General features: G+C 44.1%; 1 protein-coding gene and 1 long non-coding RNA gene across 6 annotated transcripts in view; both read right to left on the reverse strand.

The window, feature by feature from the left end:
• The window catches only part of LOC139039533 (uncharacterized), a 75,005-nt gene that overhangs the window by 12,181 nt on the left and 41,052 nt on the right, over positions 1-21,772 (reverse strand). The window contains exon 5 of one of the 5 annotated variants that reach the window (XR_011492877.1): positions 19,947-20,809. The exons of the other annotated variants lie outside the window; for them this stretch is intronic. This is a non-coding gene — a long non-coding RNA (uncharacterized lncRNA). Of the gene's footprint in view, positions 1-19,946; positions 20,810-21,772 lie in introns of those variants that run through there. 5 annotated transcript variants of the gene reach the window in all.
• Positions 10,268-16,983, reverse strand: LOC139039532 (uncharacterized). Its single transcript, XM_070480739.1, is given in 2 exon segments — positions 10,268-10,477; positions 11,226-16,983. Coding segments are annotated over 2 exon segments (3,921 nt in total). The 5' UTR covers positions 15,032-16,983; the 3' UTR covers positions 10,268-10,362.

Raw genomic sequence — 21,772 nt, forward strand, 5'->3', positions numbered from 1 at the left:
ATGCTCAAACTACCACACAATTGCATTCATTTCACACACTAGTAAAATAATGCTCAAAATTCTCCAAGCCAGGCTTCAACAATACATAAACTGTGAACTTGTAGAAAAGGGAGAGGAACCAGAGATCAAATTGCCAACATCTTCTGGATCATCAAAGAAGCAAGAGAGTTCCAGAAAAACATCTATTTTTGCTTTATTGACTATGCCAAAGCCTTTGACTGTGTGGATCACAATAAACTGTGGAAAATTCTGAAAGAGAAGGGAATACCAGACCACCTGACCTGCCTCTTGAGAAATCTGTATGCAGGTCAGGAAGCAACAGTTTGAATTAGACATGGAACAACAGACTGGTTCCAAATAGGAAAAGGAGTACGTCAAGGCTGTATATTGTCACCCTGTTTATTTAACTTATATGCAGAGTACATCATGAGAAATGGTGCGCTGGATGAAGCACAAGCTGGTATCAAGATTTTCAGGAGAAATATCAAGAACCTCAGATATGCAGATGACACCATCCTTATGGCAGAATGTGAAGAACTAAAAAGCCTCTTGATGAAAGTGAAAGAGGAGAGTGAAAAGGTGGGCTTAAAACTCAACATTCAGAAAACTAGATCATGGCATCTGGTCCCATCACTTCATGGCAAATAGATGGGGAAACAGTGAAAACAGTGGCAGATTTTATTTTGGAGGGCTTCAAAATCACTGCAGATGGGGAGTGCAGCCATGAAATAAAATATGCTCACTCCTTGGAAGGAAAGTTATGACCAACCAAGACAGCATATTAAAAAGAAGAGACATTACTTTGCCCACAAAGGTCCATCTAGTCAAGGCTATGGTGTTTCCAGTGGTCATGTATGGATGTGAGAGTTGGACTATAAAGAAAGTTGAGCACTGAAGAACTGATGGTTTTGAACTGTGGTGTTGTAGAAGACTCTTGTGAATCCCTTAGACTGAAAGGAGATCCAACCAGTCCATCCTAAAGGAGATAAATCTTGAGTGTTCATTGGAAGGACTGATGTTGAAGCTGAAACCCCAATACTTTGGCCACCTGATGCAAAGAACTGACTCGTTGGAAAAGACCGTGATGCTGGGAAAGATTGAAGGTAGGAGGAGAAGGGGACGACAGAGGATGAGATGGTTGGATGGCATCACTGACTCAATGGACATGAGTTTGGGTAGACTCCAGGAGTTGGTGATGGACAGGGAGGTCTGGCATGCTGCAGTCAATGGGGTTACAAAGAGTTGGACATGACTGAGCAACTGAACTGAACTGAACTGAGAACTTTACAGTTTAAAAACTATTTTTTGGAGGATAGCCACTATTAGGAATGAAACAGTCAAAAAAACATACTGTGAGCCATGGATGTTTAATAAACTTCTGCAAAATAGTATGACATCCATTTTTTTCTCCTGATGGGAGATAAATTATCAGGTTGGTCCCTAAACAGGATGCTATTTTTCTTGCTGAAAGACATAAGCTATGTAGACTTTCCAACCACTGAAGTGGGACAGCCAATAAAAACAAAAAAAAATTAAGGGAAAGAATGCCATCCCCTGTTAAAAATCATAGTCAGTCAATATGCAGAACTTAATGGAAAAACCACACCTTCATCAAAACTAAAGATCTGAACTTCAGACTATAACATTCAGCTCAGTTCAGTCGCTCAGTCATGTCCGACTCTTTGAGACCCCATGAATCGCAGCATGCCAGGCCTCCCTGTCCATCACCAATTCCCGGAGTTTACTCAAATTCATGTCCATCAAGTCAGTGAGGCCATCTAGCCATCTCATCCTCTGTCGCCCCCTTCTCCTCCTGCCCTCAATCCCTCCCAGCATCAGGGTATTTTCCAATGAGTCAACTCTTCACATGAGGTGGCCAAAGTACTGGAGTTTCAGCCTCAGCATCAGTCCTTCCAAGACTATAACATTAGCAGACTCTGAAAAATATCTGCAAAGAATATCCAATGAGGCAGAGCTATCATATTCCAATGAAATTAGAAAACAGAAAAGAATTACTAGCACCAGGAAAATATGCATCTCAATGAAAGTGAAAGAAGAGATTGAAAAAGCTGGCTTAAATCTCAACATTCAAAAAACTAAGATCATGGCATCTGGTCCTATCACTTCATGGCAAATAGATGGGGAACAGTGAAAGCAGAGACAGGCTTTATTTTGGGGGGCTCCAAAATCACTGCAGATAGTGACTTCAGCCATGAAATTAAAAGATGCTTGCTCCTTAAAAGAAAAACTAGTACCAACCTAGATAGCATATTAAAAAGCAGAGACATTACATTGTCAACAAAGGTCCATCTAGTCAAAGCTATGGTTTTTTCCAGTAGTCACATGGATGTGATGGTTGGACCATAAGGAAAAGCTGAGTATTGAATATTGATGCTTTTGAACTGTGGTATTGGAGAAGACTCTTGAGAGTCCCTTGGATTGCAAGGAGATCAAACCAGTCCATCCTATAGGAAATCAGTCCTGAATATTCACTGGAAGGACTGATGCTGAAGCTGAAGTTTCAATACTTTGACCATCTGATGCGAAGAACTGACTCTTTGGAAAAGACCCTGATGCTGGGAAAGATTGAAGGCAGGAGGAGAAGGGGACGACAGAGGATGAGATAGTTGGATGGCATCATTGACTCAATGGACATGAGTTTGAGCAAGCTCAAATAGTTGGTGATGGACAGGGAAGCCTGGTCTGCTGCTGTCCATGGGGTTGCAAAAAGTCAGACATGACTGAGGAACTGAACTGAACTGAGGAAGAGATAAACCCAAACCAAAAGAGAAACACTTCCTTAATCTTAATAACTGAAGTTTCTGTCCAGCTTTTTTGCTTTGTGAGTAAGAGCTAGAAAATGCCAAAACTCCACTTCACAGTAGGATAGTGTATCTACGCATAAGCTAATTGTGTCACATATGTAGTTCCCATTATACAGTATAGTTTTCTTTTTTGGTATTCTGAGACCAATTCCAATGTGTGTGGGGCATGGGGGAACAGGATTGTCACATCAACAACATGCAATTTTCTGATACCAGCTAGGGATCCTACAATTCAACTCAATTCAGACACTGTCTATCCTGAGACAGTGTCAGATTCAAAAACTTAGGGTTCAGTCCTACAAGAATGCCCCCTGTTCAAAACTTCAGATGTCAATTACAAGCCCAGATTATTAACTGTGTTTCTGACTGACTGGCTATCAATCAGAGGTCCCCATGACCTCCTCTTTGAGTTTGATGAATTTGTTAGAATAGCTCATAGAACTCAGGAAACCCATTGACTCAGCATCGTAAGTTTGGTGTAAAAGGGTGTATAACTGGAACAACCGGATGGGAGAGAGGCATAGGGCAAGTATAGAGAAGGGCAAGGAGATTTCATGCCCTCTCCAAGCTCTCCAGTCTCAGATAATCTCCCTGTGTTCACCAACCAGGAAGATCTCCAAACCCCCTGCTTTTGGTTTTTTTAATAGAGGCTTGTGATTGATTAACCCATTGGTCATTGGTGATTGATTCAACCACCAGCCTTTCTGCCTCTCAGAGGTTGGGAGTGGGGCTGAAAGTTCCAATCATCTAATTGCATCGTTGGTTTTCCCATCCATCAGTCCCCACTCTTCGATGGAGTCCCAAAGTCACCTTACTAACACATAACAAAAGTCACATTTATTGGTCCTCTCAGGAAATTCCAAGGATTTTAGGAGCTCTGTGCCAGAAAAGGGGGTAAGAGTCAAATCTATATTTCTTATTATAAATCACAATATCATACTTTTCTTAGCCAAACTGACACTTTTGTTATCTTCAGAGGGTTTTTGAGTTAAAGAATTTCTTCAACTATTTTTACAGATGAATGTATACTTTGGGAGATTCCTGACAGTCAAGATTTGGTATCCTGAGTGGATAAAGAAACTTTAATGAAGTTTAATTCTCTCTGAATATTTTACATTATCACAAATAAAATCATATTTTATAGTCACAAAATTCATGTGGAAATGATGGTACAGATATTATTAATTTTACTTTACAATAATGCTTTAAAGTAACTTATTCAAGCTCATACAGTTTATAAGCCTCATAACCTACTTGATACTAGCTGTTATAAATCTAGAACTAATTCTTAATCTTAAACTCTCTGCTCTGAAAGCCTAAAAGTTTCTCAGGTAAAAGCACTTCAAAAGCTCTTTATTCTTCCATTTAATTTGTTGTTCCTGTTGTTTTTATTGGGGTCTAATTGAGTTTCTGCTATACAAGGAAGTGAATCAGTTATATGTATACATATATCCCCTCTCTCCACTGTTCTCAAAGCTAAGCCAAATTTCAGTATTTTTATATTTTTGTTTTGAACTGCAACACTTAAATATTCTGATTTTTATTTAATTCCAGGTAATCATTTGCATAAAATAAAATAAACCCAGAGAATAATCACTGGAATGTATACATTCATATGACAGAATTCACTGGCTTTCTCAGTTGACATATCAGAAAAGGCTTACATTAGGGAAATGATATCACATACCCACCAAAAGGGCTAAATTTTCAACAAATGAAAATTTCACATGTTGATAAAAACATGGAGCACCTAGGCTGTTTAGAAAATCACTTTGGAAAAGTTGGCAGCATTGACCAAAGCTGAACAAAGTCATTTATTGCTTGCTGCTTATCAAAGGGAATCACCTACATGCAAACACCAAAAGACACGTACAAGAAATTACACAGGTTCCTTCATGGTAACACCAACCTGAAAACAATCCAAATATTCAAGGGTGATCCACAAGCCAAATCCAACCTGTCATTCATTTGGTACATTATTTGAACACAGCCACAGCTATCATTTACACATTGTCTATGACTGCTGTAATGATATAATATCAAAGATGAATAGTTGCAACAAAAGCCATACAGCCCACACAGCCTAAAATAATTAGTATCTTATAATTACAGAAAAATTCTACTGACTCCTGATCTCCAGAATACTAGCCCAGAGATTTTTTTTTATATAGTCATACAGTAGAATACTATACAGCAATTAAAACAAATGAGCTAAAACTATATGCAACATTATCAATGAACCTAACACATAGTCTTAAGTCAAAGAAGACAGAAGAAAATAATTACTACTCTATGATTCCATTTATATAATTTTAAGAAAATAGCAAATCTTGCCTTTGGTGACAATGGATACCTTTGGGGGAAAAAAAGGGTATTAGTGATTAGAGGGGTCATGGTGGGACTTCGGATGATGGAAAAGTTCTGATATAAATGTTGTTAGTGACTCAATTAAGATATTATTTTATATTTTAGGCATTTCATCATATGTTTCCAGACTGGAAATCCCATGAGGGACAGAGCTAGGCCTCATTCACCATCTGAACAGAGTCCAGAGAAGAGGATGTTGGCTCCCGGGTATTTAATATTTTTATACCTTTGGGAAAACTATCCCTGCAATAGGGAATGGTGACAAACAGCTTACCTAAGGAAAAAACCCTCAAACTATTTTAAATCAGCCTTTCTATGCTAATTTTACACAAATCAAGCTTCTAATTAAATGTGACTTCCCTTGGAGCTTTTCCTATTAGAAAATAATTCTCTGATCATGATGATTCGAATTGCAAGTTACATTTCCCATTGTTTTTTTAATTCATGCATTAGTTAATCCTTGCAAAGTGGATTCACTTCAAAAGGGTTACCCAAACTAGTTTCTGATTTTGCAGACAATGAATATGTCCCTATGTAGACCCTTTGGGAGATGGCCAGTTGACCTTTCCTCGTAACAGCTTGACCTCATTGCAGCTCATTCAATTTAAACTTTAACCCTGTGAATTGGTATTTTGTGGTTTGTTTCATTACTGATTTACTAATGGATAGTAAAATATTTTCTTATTAATTATTGGTCAAAACAGTCATTATTTTCCTTTAACTGTTTGATTTTAAAAGATTTACTGCCTTAGTAATGTTATTAGGTATTGGGTCAAAAAATGTGTACAGCAAAATACATTTCCAATTTTATTATAAGAATGAAGTATAAAGTTCCATTTCATGTATACCAATTCAGTCTACACAAAGCTTATGTGGAAAATAAGCATTCAATATAATGATTAATGCTTATAATACATTGACTGAATATATTATTGAGCCTACTTTTCCATTATAATGTAACATTTATAACAAGATATGGATGAGCCAAAAACTCATCTTTCATTGGCAGTGTTCCTTCACAAGCAGAGGGTTTAGTGCCTTTTAGATGTCTCTCCTTTGATCATGTTTTGTAACTCTGAGAAGTGTGCCACATCATAAAATGAAAAATACCAAAACTGAGGATGTGTCCATGCTGCCTTCCATCCCATCCCACCCCCCCAAACACACATACACACACACACTCATTCATCCTTTCCCAGTCTATGACAGTCTTTACAAAAGTACTTAAGACAATCAACATTTGTTTACATTTGTGGGCATAGACTCCTTTCTCCCTGAATATTTAACTTAAACAGGCTGTGATCACAAATGCCAAAACTATGATATTCCTGGTTGCCTCCCAAAGCTGCCTGGGCTAAGTGGAATTGGACATCATTCCTGCTGGATCATCATCTCTCAGTGCTCTTTTGCAAGAAGAGAATATTTGGAATGGGTGTTAAGCCAGAGAAATTAATTTAAAATGGTAGTAGCAGTTCTTTCTCCTTTAAGGGAGACAGTTAAAAGGATTCTGGCCAGAATTTTCTCAATAGCTTTCAAACATAGTACAGAAATTAAGTTTGCATTTCCCAATAATTTTTCTTGAAGGAGTTCATTCCTCATGATCACTTTCTCCATCACACCTCACCTCCCCAACAACTGCCTGTTTTGAATAAGATATTGGAAAGCTAACCAGCAGAGCCTAAGAAGTGCATGAGCTCCCTCTTGTGGGTCTTGGAAGTCACTTCTGAAACTAGAAGCTCCAGCCACTCAAATTGAATGTAGGTAAATTTGAAATTAGGTCGTCTCTAAGAGAAAGTCTAATATCTTGCCTCTTCTTCACCAAATATCTCACCAAATGAACAATCCCCATTTCAACCTATGCTTAGTTGTTCTGGGAATTTATCTTGACTCTCCAAATCAATCCTAGAACCATCACTGTAAGTAAAAAATTAAGCTTTAAAAACTTAGTTGTGACAATGCATGCCTACTATTTGCTTTACTAAATTTATATTTTACAAAGGACACTCATATAACACTATTTCACTTGAACTACAGGGTGACTCTGAAAATGCAACATTACCATGCTCAGTTTCAGGTTTGGAGTCAGCAGGGATCAGACATAAACCTAAATCTTTTGGCACCCAATCCAACATTCTTCCCATCCCACCCAATCCTCACTTTCACATTTGCAATCTTGCCATTCCTCCTCTCAAAGCAAGATTCTTTCTCAAGTTTCAGAGTCTCAGATCACTGTCCCAATATCTCTTTCTTCAAAAATTTAATACCAGATATATGACTGAAAAATTAAAACAGAAAATCTAGATTGGAAGCCAGATGTTCCTAACTCTTAAAACATGCCTCAGTTAATGCTAATACGTCTCTCCACAGTGACAATATCTTTGAACAAGAATTTAAGATAATTGTGATATGTTTGGAAATGCATTTGAGGAGGATAGAGTATTTTGGAAATAGAGTCCCTCAAGAATTCAGAACTTGAAGTTTCTACTTCTACATCCTTTTTTTGTTTGATTATGTAGAAATAACTACTGAATTTGAGGGAGACTAAGTTGAAATATCATTTATTCAAGCAAAACCATTGACTGAATCATAATCAAATGACAAATGATACCTGCTACTCACCATAAAATTCATTACAAGGCACAGTACAGTGAGATAAGTGACACTGTACTTACTCCTTGTTCCCTCAGTCCAGTTCATATCTGCTCACAACCAGATAGCAGTGCTGAGTCTGACAACCAACTCATTCATTTACTAATTGTATCCTTAATCTCTCTGAGACTTAGTTTTGTTATGCCCGATGTCCGAATCCCCGAGCGGGAAGAGAGAAAGCTACCAAGAGACAATGCAAAACGCAAGAAGGGAGTTTATTGCTAGCTCGAGCTAGGGCCCCCGCTGTGTCCAACGCAGTGGCGCACAGGCTGAGAGCCCCGAGCCCGGTTTTCTACCCATATTTATAGAACATCCAATTTCAAACATAAGCAGGGGTCATTTAGCGAAGCGGATTGGTTACATGTTCGCGGGGGTCTTTTCATTGGTCAGACATTCGCGCGCGCGGGATCTTTCCGTAAACAAGTTCTGATTGGCTGTATCTGGGTGGCCTGATAGTCTCTGACTGGTTGTGTCTTGGTGACCTGATAGTCGCCTTAGTTGCCAGGGTGAGGGCCTGGTCTTCTTGCTTTTGCCTCCTATCATGGCGTTATTTGCTCTTCCTACATTCCGTTTGGTCTTCCTACATTCCCCCCTGTCTTTTGATTATGGGGAGGAATCTTCCTCTTCTTTATTTCGACCTATCGGCCGGTATTGTTGTCTTAGCACCATAATCTGGATAGTATTTAGCTGTGTCCTGATAAAGGTGATTAGTCTATTTAAAATGCAAGGCCCAATTGTAAGTATTAGTATTAACAGTAAAAGTGGGCCCAGGAGGGTTGAGACCAGAGTGGTTAGCCAGGGTGACCAGGATCCAAACCATTCCCACCATCCCCGTTGGGCTTCCCGTTCCCTTTTGCGTTGCGCTAGTCCCTCTCTCACTTTCGCCATTGAATCCCTCACCACACCTGTATGGTCTGCATAGAAACAGCATTCTTCTCCAAGAGCTGCGCAGACCCCACCTTGCTGGAGAAAGACTAAGTCTAATCCCCTCCTATTTTGCAATACTACTTCAGACAAGGAGGTTAGAGACTTTTCTAGGTGGCTGATTGATTCTTCTATACGAGTCAGGTCCTCATCTATGGCTGTTCGGAGAGAGGACAGCTCCTTGGTTTGTAGAGACAGTGAAGCTATTCCTGTTCCTGCTCCTGTCAACCCGAGGCTGAATAAAGCAGCCATGGTGATTACACTAAGTGGCTCTCTCTTTTTTCTACGTACTCCTCGGTCCCAATGTGAGTACATAACCTCTTCAGAATGGTATAAAATCTTTGGCATTATAGCAACCAGGACACAAAATTCTTGACTCTGGTTAAAAACCTTCACATTCAAACATGGGGTCAACCCCATATGTGAACAAATCCACCATCCCCCGACCCCTGGCACAATCCAGTCCTTTCCTTGAAGGCTTAGATTACCTTCAGTCTGAGCACAAAGGGAAGTCTTGTCCCGTGGTACTGTGCCTAGGCAAAGTCCTTGTCCCCATACCTCCTTCATCGTGAGACCAACCTTACGTTCCTCCCACCGACATTGGGGTGGGTTCTGGCCTGAAGATAAGTCATAGGAGACGTTGAGGCCTATGGCCTCATAGTAAGGGGGGCGAGGATCATAACACAGCCAGCAGGATTGGGTTGCATTAGGGTCAGTATTATTTAAAGTCGCAAAGGCTGCATTTACTAAAGCCCATAGAGGATCTGGGGGGGGGGGGGGGGGCGGACTAACAGTTGTGGGTGTTCCCTGCGAACCAGGTTTAGAGGGGCCAGGCTCTGAGGTCCTTCTGGCCTCTGGGCTGGGCCTGCGTGAAGACGGAGGTTTTGGAGCTATCACCTGGTTTGGTCCCAGAGCTACTTTGGGGGCCAAATAGAGTGGTCCTAGTTTTAATTTAAGCTCAAACCGGACTCCAGTGTCATATCCGTTCTTGTAAAGACGGAGGCCCCAGCCACGGCCAAAATCCCATCTGGTAAATCTTTTTCCTTCATCTGTGAACTCAATCTGTAATGGGAAACATTGTCCTGGTTTGGGCATTGTCTGCCAGTTATGGTGGTTGGGATCTGACTTTACGCTAATAAGGTCCCTATTAGAATCCCCTCGGAGCCAGTCTACGGTCCCGGTGGTTTCACATCCCCAGGCGGCGCAATAAAAAGAATCAACTCCCCCACATTTATTAATTTGGCTCCGATCTCTACCATCCCCCGGGCAAACATACACAGGTACCTTATTCCATCCATGAGTGAACAAGCCAAAAGTGCCATGGGCAAAGAAGTCACTTAGCTGGTGGGGACCAAAGCCATTGCTGTCAGCTGCCAGGACGCATAAGTCGAAAGTCAAAACGGGCCACCACGTTCCCCGAGGGGCCACATTCGAGCTTGAGTTGATCAGTTTTCCGGTTTCTGGATTGTAGACCACCCAAGTCATATTGACAGGATGATGGGGATCGTCCATGTGGCCATGAGAAGTCATCCCTGGATTGACGATGGCTGCCATCAGCAAGAGGACTAGGAGGCTTCCCGGCAGGTGAGCTTCAATTTCAAAGGATCCGACGGATGAGCATTCGCCTTCCATTCTGTCTGTGCCTTATTTCGTTCCTCTGGCGTGGCCTGCCGCACGTGGTTGCAGTGAACCCAGGGTCCAATCCCGTCAACCTTAACAGCGGTAGGGGTGGTTAGGAGAACAACATAAGGACCTTTCCATCTAGGTTCTAATACTCTAGATTGGTGTCGTTTTACCCAAACCCAATCACCCGGGCTAATATTATGTGTGGGGAGGGCCTTCTCATTTTGGTCCTCGTATACCTCCCGGATCAACTTCCAAACACGGTTATGCACCTTGCTTAATGCCATTATTGTTTGCCGGGATTGTCCCAGAGCAGGGGGTGGCAGGCACTTTCCTTCAAAAATAGGATACACAGGAGGGGGTCTTCCATACAAAATTTCAAAGGGGGTAAGGTTCAGCTTATATGGGGTGTTACGCGCCCGGAAGAGTGCGAAGGGAAGGAGGGTCACCCAGTCCCCGCCAGTCTCTATTGCCAATTTTGTCAGTGTTTCTTTCAGGGTCCGATTCATTCTCTCAACTTGTCCTGAGCTCTGGGGATTATATTCGCAATGTAACTTCCATTTCGTCCCCAGAGCTCGGGCCAGCCCTTGTACAATCTGGCTCACAAAGGCAGGTCCGTTGTCAGAGCCCATAGTCACTGGCAGCCCGTACCTAGGCACTATTTCCTCTAAGATCTTTTTAGCAACCACTATGGCTGTCTCTCCCTTAGTGGGGAAAGCTTCCACCCACCCCGAGAAGGTATCTACCAGAACCAACAGATAGCGATACCCATACTTCCCTGGCCTTACCTCAGTAAAGTCTATCTCCCAGTGCTGCCCGGGCCCCTCCCCCCGGTACCTCACTCCTGAGTGCTGCTTCCTCTCTGTTCTCATTAACTGGCACGCTTTACAGGCTTGAATTATCTCTCGTACAGTTGCCTTTTGTCGGGGGAACCTCAGGCGGGCCGTCTGGAGAAGTGTCAAAGTCTTTTTCTCTCCCAAATGTGTGGTTGCGTGTAGGTGTTCACACAAATGACGACCCAGGGTGGCAGGCAATATCAGGTTGCTGTCTTGGTCCCGATACCATCCATCTTTCTCATCCTTCTGGAGGGTGGTGTCCTTAGTGATCCAGTCGAGATCAGGGTGGGAGTACTCGGGAATTGGTGGCAAGGCCCCCATACCGGGAGGGGGAAGTTCCACAGTCAATATGGGGGCGGCGTAGTCTTGGCTGGCTGCCCTCCGAGCGGCCGCATCAGCCGCCCGATTACCTCTTGCCTTTGGGTCTTCCCCTTTTTGATGCCCGGGAACATGCACTATAGCTACTGCTCGGGGCAATTGGCCAGCTTCTAGGAGCCTGCGAATCTCAGGCAAATTCTTGACTTCTTTTCCCTCAGCTGTCTGAAATCCCCTTTCTTGATATATGGGGCCCTGGATGTGGACAGTGCTGAAAGCGTATCGACTGTCCGTGAAAATGGTAACTCTTTTCCCTTTCGCTCGCTCTAGAGCTTGTATTAGGGCAAGCAATTCGGCTTTCTGTGCCGAAGTATTTGGGGGGAGTGTTTCAGCCCATATCGTCTGCCCAGACTCATCAACTATGGCGGCCCCCGATTTTCTTTGCCCGTCTTTGACATAACTGCTCCCATCGGTGAACCATACCAGCTCACTGTTGCTTAGTGGCACATCAGTTAAGTCTTTTCGTGCCGCCAGGGCCTCAGCCAGTATCTCATTACACTCATGGAGAGGGCGGCCTTTCTCTGGGTTAGGTAGGAGCGTGGCTGGATTCAGGAAGCAGGGGGTCTGAAAGCGCACCCGTGGGGCATCGAGCAGCAGGGCCTGGTAATGTGTCAAGCGGGCGTTGGAGATCCACTTACCCGGCGGCTGTTTCAAAACCCCTTCGATGGCGTGGGGGGTGAAGACCGAGAGTTGCTGCCCATACGTCAACTTGTCGGCGTCGCGGACGAGGAGGGCAGTGGCTGCAATGATGCGAAGGCAAGGGGGCCACCCAGCGGCCACTGGATCTAATCGCTTCGACAGGTATGCTACTGGCCGTTTCCATGGTCCCCATTGCTGCGTCAAGACCCCCTTTCCTATTCCTTGCTTCTCATCTATAAACAGTTGGAATGGCTTGTCTGGGTTAGGCAGGGCAAGAGCTGGGGCTTCTAGTAGGGCTCGTCTGAGTGTTTGGAAAGCCTGTTTCATGGGCTCAGTCCAGGTCCAGTTTGGAGTCTCTCTGCTCCCTTCATATAAAGGCCGAGCCTTCTCTGCAAACCCCATGATCCACAGTCTACAATATCCAACAGTCCCCAGAAACTCCCTCACCTGGCGGGGGGTCTTGGGCTCTGGTATCTGTAGTATTGTTTCCTTCATGGCCCGGGTTAGCCATCGTTGCCCCTGCCTGATCTTATACCCCAAATAGGTGACCTCTTGCCGGGCTATTTGTGCCTTCTTTGCGCTAGCGCGATACCCCAAGGTGCCTAGGGTTTGTAAGAGGTCCCCGGTGGCACGGCTGCATGCCTCCTCCGTGGTTCCAGCCAACATAAGGTCATCTACATATTGTAGCAGAATGACCTCGGGGTGGCGAGTCCGATATTCATAGAGGTCCTCACTCAGAGCCTCATTAAACAAGGTAGGGGAGTTCTTGAACCCCTGTGGGAGGCGAGTCCAAGTTAACTGTACTACCGGTTGGCCCTCCCCCTCGGTCCACTCAAAGGCAAATATCTCCTGGCTCTGGGCCGCCAGGGGTAGGCTGAAAAAGGCATCTTTCAAGTCCAGCACAGTGTACCAAGTGTACTCAGGCAGCAGACTGCTCAGGAGGGTATATGGGTTAGGGACAGTGGGGTGGATGTCACTCACCCGCTTGTTGACTTCTCGCAGGTCCTGGACAGGTCTGTAATCTGTCCCCCCTGGCTTCTTCACTGGCAGTAAGGGGGTGTTCCAAGGGGATTGGCACCGCCTGAGAATTCCGGCATCCATGAGCCGTCGAATGTGGGGAGTGATCCCCCGCCGTGCCTCCTGGCTCATAGGGTACTGTTTCACCCTCTCAGGAACTGCCTCTGACTTGAGCTCGATGACGATCGGATGTCTCTGTTTGGCCAGTCCCATTCCTGCCGTTTCTGCCCAGGCCAATGGGTATTTATGGACCCACGGTTGTACTTCTGGTGCTATGACCTCTGAGGGCTTATGCACAAAAAGTCTGTATTCATCCCTTAAGGCTAGGGATAAGACATGTATCGGCTGTCCCAGTCCATCTGTGACTGAGATTCCCCCAGGGTCAAAATGGATCTGAGCATTAACTTTAGTCAACAAGTCTCTTCCAAGTAGAGGGGCTGGGCATTCTGGTATCACCAAAAACGAATGGGACACCTGATGGGTCCCCAGATTTACTTTTCGTTCTGTGGTCCAACAATATCTTTTTGTCCCCGTGGCTCCTTGTACTATGCTGGTTTTCTTAGACATTGGTCCCAGCCTTTTATTCAAAACAGAGTGTTGGGCGCCAGTATCTACCATGAAGCCAACGGGTTTCCCCTCCACATTTATGGTTACCCAGGACTCGGGGAGGGGTGCCGAGCCTCGACTCCCCTAGTCACTGTCTTCTCCCATGTATAAGGCCCGATTTTCTGGGGAGACTTTCTCCCTCTGGGCCATTCCTTTCCTTGAGTCTCTCTTAGAGCACTCGTTTTTCCAGTGCCCCAGTTCCTTGCAGTAAGCACATTGATCTTTCTTTAAGGTCTGTCTTTCTAGCTTCTCTTTCTTTCCCGCTTGTCGGTCCCGACGCTCCCTCGTTCCTGATCCAGTTCTCATCCCCGCAAAAAGAATCTTGGCTAGCTCCTTCTGGTTCTTCTGGTTCTCCCTCGTTCTATACTCCCTATCTTCTTTCCTGATCCTTTCTGCTAGTTCTCTCTCCTCCCGTCTAATCCGTTCTTCCGTTTCCTCTGCAGTCTCTCTGTTATTGAACACTTTCTCAGCTGCTTTCAATAAGTCCTGTATTGTCTGCTCTCCTAGCCCCTCTATTTTCTGCAATTTCCTTCTGATGTCTGGAGCTGCCTGGTTTACAAATGCTAGTATCACGGCGGCGCGCGATTCGTCAGCCTGGGGGTTTATGGGTGTGTATTGTCTAAAAGCTTCCATTAGCCTCTCTAAGAAGGCTGCCGGACTTTCAGTGGGCTCTTGCCTCACCAGATTTACCTTTGCCAAATTGGTTGGCTTCCTTGCTGCAGCCCTCAGGCCAGCCATCAGAGTCTGGCGGTACACTCGGAGACGCTCCCTACCTTCCGCCTGCTCAAAATCCCAGTTTGGCCGCGTTAAGGGAAACCCCTCGTCCACGAGATGAGGCTGAGCAGTAGGTCTCCCGTCGACCCCGGGGACTCGTTTTCGTGCCTCTGCCAGGATTCGCTCCCGTTCCTCCGTGGTGAAGAGTACCTGTAACAACTGTTGGCAATCATCCCAGGTGGGGTTATGAGTAAACAGAATAGAGTCTAAGAGGTCAATAAGGCCTTGGGGCTTCTCCGAAAAAGGGGGGTTCTGTGTTTTCCAATTGTATAGGTCACTCGTGGAGAAGGGCCAGTACTGATAGGTCCGTTCTCCGCTCGGGTTCGCTGGTCCCACCCGGACGGGGAGTGCCTGAACAGTGGATGACGGTAACTCTGGGTCCCCAGGGTCTTGCATACTCCTATCTCCCCTAGTCCTTCCCCGGGTCCCCAGTGCCGGTCCTCCCTCGTGGTCGCCCCTTGCCGCCCTTCCTGATCCCTCCCCTCCACCCGGGGGTTCTAAGGGGGGTACGTAAGGGGGGGGTCTTGCTTCTGTTTCCAAGTCTATTAGGTTTGGGCAAGAGGCATCCTGAAAGACCGGTTTTTGAGCTCTCTTTCTTCTTAGTTTCTTCCGAAGTGAGTTCCATCACCAGGACCTGTGGATTAGAAGTTCTGTGGACGAAAGGTTTTAACCAGTTAGGTGGGTTTTCTACCAGATCTTGCCAGACCACGATATAAGGGACCTGGCCTGGATGGCCCCTGGGGTCTGGCGCCATTATCTTTTCTTTCACCGCCTGTATTATGGAGGGCTGAAACGTACCCTCCGGGGTCCATCCAACCTGGAGGGTAGGCCATTCTACAGAACACAAAGTTATTAATTTACTTTTCTTGACTGACAGAGACAAGTTATGAGCCCTGGCTCTCACATCCGGAAAATGATCAGTCATGAGAGAGAGTGGAGTAGATTCTCCCTGACCCGTAGTTAAGGAACAAGTGGTATGGAAGAAGAGGGAGAGAGAAGTCAATGAGAACAACCACCAAAAATCCTATCAGGAGTGGTGGCGGCCAAGAGGTTGGGCTTATGGTATGCTTCTGGAACTGTTTATGTGCCTGTGTCGTTGCACGGAAGTTTTCTTGCTGGGGGCGGGCACCCTAGGGGTTTCTGGCCCGTTCCGTGACCCCCTTATCCTTTCACGGGAGTCTTCAAGTGGCAGGCGCCCTAGCGGCTCTTAAGTGCCTGACCCGTGCCCACAACAAGAATTTTAGGCCACGTTCTCAGTTTGAGGTATTAAGGGGGAGCTTCACCCGGTCGGGCTCTAGTTACTTAGGCTCACTTTTGTTGGGCCTTCAGAGTCCACCAGAGTGTAGCCCAGGCCAGGACTCATCAATTGCCCTCACAATTGTTCGCCCGTTCACTGAAGCTCCCAAAGAGATTAGGAAATTGAGATCAGATCAGACAAAACGAAATAGCAAATGACGCACCAAAAGAAGACAAGAAGCGAGACAATGCCGGCACTCACACAAACACGGAACGGCGTAGACAAACACACGGACAGACAATTGTCGGCCGACAACCAAGTGCTAGGTCTCTGGGGGGGTGCACTCCCCCGTAACAGACTCAACTTACCAAACAGTGTCCACTGGTCAACTGCCGCGGGATCAGGGGACGAAAGACCCCTTTCTCCGCAGAGCCGGTCGCCCTCCAGCGTTTTCGCTGGCCTTGGTCTCACACCGGCCGGAACGTTCCCTTAGTCCTGCACCAGTTACCTCCCTGCTCTCCTAGCAGGCCCCGGTTTTACACTGGATTTCCCTGTACCAGTTACCTCCCTGCTCTCCTAGCAGGCCCCGGTTTTACACTGGATTTCCCTGACCTGACTGGGTACCGGTACCGTTCGGATTCTTCCTTCTGTCTCGGGAGGTTTCTCTCCTCGCCAAGGGATCCCGGACGAGCCCCCAAATGTTATGCCCGATGTCCGAATCCCCGAGCGGGAAGAGAGAAAGCTACCAAGAGACAATGCAAAACGCAAGAAGGGAGTTTATTGCTAGCTCGAGCTAGGGCCCCCGCTGTGTCCAACGCAGTGGCGCACAGGCTGAGAGCCCCGAGCCCGGTTTTCTACCCATATTTATAGAACATCCAATTTCAAACATAAGCAGGGGTCATTTAGCGAAGCGGATTGGTTACATGTTCGCGGGGGTCTTTTCATTGGTCAGACATTCGCGCGCGCGGGATCTTTCCGTAAACAAGTTCTGATTGGCTGTATCTGGGTGGCCTGATAGTCTCTGACTGGTTGTGTCTTGGTGACCTGATAGTCGCCTTAGTTGCCAGGGTGAGGGCCTGGTCTTCTTGCTTTTGCCTCCTATCATGGCGTTATTTGCTCTTCCTACATTCCGTTTGGTCTTCCTACAAGTTTCCTCATTTGTAAAATTAAGGTAATAATAGAACTTACCTCATAGAACTGCAGGAAGAACTAAATAACACAATGCATAAAAGTACCTAACATTGTCTGGCACAGATTAAGTAGGCAATAAATGTAATTCTTACTAGTACAATTAATATTATTAATCCAAGAGCTCTGTAAATGCCTTAATTTTTTTGCTTTGGTCCCATTTCTGATGTCCAAATAGCTTGCCTAGTCTTGATCTCTCTCTGAACACATCCATTTGCCCTGATCTCTAACCCTTTTTTCTCGATCTCTGCTGCCTTTTATTATGTATTTTCACCTTAAGTAGTGATGGCTCAGTAGCGCCCCCACTGAACCTCCCTGCCAAGCTGGCTTTCATTGCCTTTATCACTGGCCCTGCAGCATCCTCTCTGCTATAGCTGAAACTCCTAATCCTCACTACACATGGATAGCCTTATGCTGCTGCCATTAGGTCCTATATGAAATCAGAACAAGGTGTACACCAACTTCAATTCTAAGTCTCCACTTAATGAACAGTCCTTTGCAGTACTGCTCAAACACAGACCAACAAATTTACAGCTCAACAGAAACCCACCAACACAAGATGTCATGTAGCCATTCACAGAATCATTCATTCATTCTCTGAGTACAGCTGAAGATCCAAAAACCTACTGCAAACAGACTGCTGATCACCCTTATTTTCTTCCTGCTTATCTCCACACTTGAGGCTCAAAACAGCACACACAGGGAACTTCTCTGGTGGTCGAGTGGTTAAGACTCCGCGCTTCCAATTCAGGGTGCACAGGTTTGATCCTTGGTTGGGGAACTAGGATCCCACATGCCAAGTGGCATGGCCAAAAAATAAATAAATAAATAAATAAAATGAATAAAAGAAACCCAGCACAAACAGATACTGCAGTGAATGCCTAGCCCTCAGATACACACAGGGAAAATTCAAAGATATTCTTATATCTTTGGATGCTGTGGACTTGACTGATACAGAAGAAAAGATCAAACCCTAGGAAAAGGGGGAGCACAGGCAAAAACTTTAGAAGCATTAAAATAATAGCTAAGATGCAAGAAAATGGGAGAGGGTGCCGAGAGAAATGAAGAGCCTGCATTTCTGCATAACAAGCATCCACATTAAGGATCACCCAAATCTTTGCAGTGAAGCCTTACATACTTTCTAATGAATAAGAAATAATTTGCTAGATCAAAGCAAGCAATAACTACTTTCTCATGTTAGTAGCTCCATTCCATCTGATTTTGATTTAATCACCAGGAACGCTGAATAAACAGCTGCTTGGACAGGATCTCCAAGAGATGTTTCTGCACCTACATCCATTGCAGAATTATTCAGAACAACCAACAGGTGGAAGTAACCCAAATGTCCATTGTCTTTACAGAGCCTCAACTGCAAATACTGACTTTTTCTGACTCTCTTTTGGGACAATCTCCACATTTGGACTAATAACCTCATAGCACATGGCATCTTCATAAATTCTTCATAAATTGCAGCTAAGTAGCAGGAACTATGCAAAGCACTTGACAAACAATAAGTTTTTTATTTCTCAATGAAATATTGCCTCAGTAAACCTATGAGAAAGATATTATCATTATTAACCCTAATTTGTGAATGATGAAATTAAGATTTAGAGAGATTAAATAGCTTGCCAAAAGTTACACAGTAACTAGAACAAAGATTTCACACACTTCATGCTTACTCACTTACTTACTTTCCAAGCACCCAATATTCAAAGCCCTGGGGAAACCCAGATTAACTCATTATTCATTTTACCAAAACAACATTACAATCTCCTTAGGATATTTTAAATGCCCTGAAGCCTTCATTCATTTCGTCATTCACTCATTCATTACTTTATTCATTCCATAAGCATTATTCCAGAAACTGGGTATGCAGCTATTTACATATAAAGCCCTTACTTTCTTGGAATTTATGGTCTAGTCCATGTTCAAGGGGCTTTAAAATCTGCATGCACTAAAAGGCTTCTCACAGAGATGGGCAGAATGTTCTCTGTCTCCACACTAGGGACAGAGATGCAGTGTAAGACAGAAACTCCATATGCTTTACTGTGGAGAAAAGCAACCACTTCTTTTAAAGAACAACGTTTCCATTACTTCTACTTGGATTAAGGTTTACAGATCCAATTTACCTAAAGTACATGAATTTTCACAAGTATTCTCAAGTATGTCCTATGATATAGTCAGTCATGTGTGTGTGTGAGAGTGTGTGTGTGTGGTTGTGTTAGGGGAAGCACACTGATTGAAACCACCCACCCTGGCCAGGCATCATAGTAACCATTTGCATGAGTTGTTTTATGACAGGAGATCCTGATAAGGAATACGGAACTAATAAGCCACCACCAACCGGAAGAGTTTGGGAAAGGTTGAAAGGAGACACCGCGTGTCCGTCCACTTCCCAGAATCCCTCTCGCTAGCATCCATCTTGACTGAGTGATGTGTGTGCCACCAGGAAAGATGCTGAATTACAATGATTGGCCAAAGACCACCCGGAAACGAATCCCATCACCATAAAACACAAGACTGCGAGCCACATGGCAGAGCAGTTCTCCTGGGTTCCCTTACCTTCCTGCTTTCCACCCGGGTGCCCTTTCGCAATAAAATCTCTTGCTTTGTCAGCATATGTGTCTCCTCAGACAATTCATTTCCAAGTGTTAGACAAGAGCCCAGTTTCAGGCCCTGAAAGGGGTCCCGCTTCCTGCAACAGTTGTGCTCAGTGGCTCAGTCGTATCTGACTCTTTGAGAACCTATGGACTGTAGCCCGCACCCTCCACCCCACCACCCCCCCAGGCTCCTCTGTCCATGGAATTTTCCAGGCAAGAACACTGGAGCAGGTTGCCATTTCCTACTCCAGGGAGCCTTCCCAACCCAGGGACCGAACGCCTGTCTCTTGCCTCTCCTGCGTTGGCACGCAGATTCTTTACCACTGCATCGCCTGGGATGCAACTCTGATTAAAACTTGAAAGATCACTATCCTAGGAGTATGGTCAGGGTTTTTTTCTCCTAAATGTTTGTGTTTTCATTAACCCAGTTGTAAGCTCAAAGGTCCTTTATACATAGCAAACAGACTTTCACAAAACATATCATTATTAGAAACAAAGCCAATGTCTTGACAAATGGAGATTTATTTTCTCCTCACAACAAACTTTTTTCTAAATTATAGTCTCCAAGTGGCAAAAACTGAAGCAGTACTGCTGGTAAGTTCACAAGACTTAAGACTATAGAATCTCCAACTGGGCAACTTTCATGCCCCATTTAATATACAGATTCAAAAATCCTGGTATACCCTCATTTTTCTTGATAAGGGCTGATTAGCTTTGCAATTAAGCTATATAGTTTTGGGGCATAGCTCTGAAAGAGTACCCATCTACTTACTGCTACTTAAAAAGTCTTACTTTCAGTATAATAGCCTTTTCCGTTAGTTTCAATTGGATAGAGCAGGCAATATCTCATGGCACCATTTAACACAAATGCAGTATATGAGTACACCAAGGAACAAGCAACTCTCTCAGTTTGCAGTTAATGAATCAAAGTTTAGGACGACAAATTGGCTCGCTGAGGCAAAATAGTTAATTAACTTTTAGTCAGAAATATTCATCCTGCTTTCCTGGCATAAACGAGTCTCATAAACTCTGTTTACTTACTCAAGTGTTTTTCTTCTCTCCTCCATCCCTGGGCATCATTCAGAGCTCTTTAATATATCATGTCAGAGTAGCTTCATAATTTTAATCCAATTTTTTTATGATTTCAGCCTCCAAGACAAAAAAAATTACATCGCTTCATCATTAATGTAAGTTCTGTAAACACCGGACTATCAAATAGAAGAAGAAAGAAAGAAAAGCCTCCAACGTTTAATTCTGTAGCCTCTATGATTTTGAATGCTAATTGAATCAGACTTTGTGTTTCTTAAAGTAAACACATTAATTCTAAATGTTCTGTTAGCTCAGGCTGTTTAGCCTGTCAGGTAAGCCCGCAGATTAATGTGATAGCAGTAGCTGGTGTGTCCAATTAGCAAAGAGGTTTAATGGCAGCTACTCCAGACTCTCTCGCCTCTGATATTTTACAGAGGCACCATTTCCTTAAAACAACATTTTACATATTAGCTAATAAGAGGACTATGTCAACAGCTTTGATGAATATACACCTGAACAGTCATTACATTATATACTCTCCAGCCACTCTTCCAAAGTCACCTTTTGCTAATTTTCCCCCCTAATTATTATGTTTCTTCTGGAGAGAAGGGTGTCTATTTGTTATCTTCTGTCATTGGCCTGTATTTTCTAAAGAAAGACTGTCTGCTACAGTGAATGCTTGCATTTAACAGCTACCAACACTAACTGCAGTTTGCATTTTGTTCTTTGCAACGTTGCCACAAAGTTTACTTCTTTTCTAGCTCTGCGCCAGATTTCTTAAACCTCAAGTCATTATCATTTTATGAGATGATTTTTCCAAAAGCAAATTACAGGTTGATGAATTAAGTAAGTGTTGGTCAAGAAACGGTGCTTATTTTTGGAAGTGACTCATTTGTGTACAAAAAGTCAGGTTAAAGTCTTTCTCTGTATGTTTAGGAACAGACATAGCATACTAGAGAAGGCAACCTTCAACTGGAAAATAAATTAGTTTCAAAAAGTTTACCCTAGGTTGACATGTTTTCCCATAGGTAAGTTAAACATATTTTAATTTATGTATGTATTTAACTTAGGTTAAGTTCAACT

The sequence above is a fragment of the Odocoileus virginianus genome, chromosome 18 (genome assembly GCF_023699985.2).
Source record: "Odocoileus virginianus isolate 20LAN1187 ecotype Illinois chromosome 18, Ovbor_1.2, whole genome shotgun sequence".
NCBI lineage: Eukaryota > Metazoa > Chordata > Mammalia > Artiodactyla > Cervidae > Odocoileus > Odocoileus virginianus.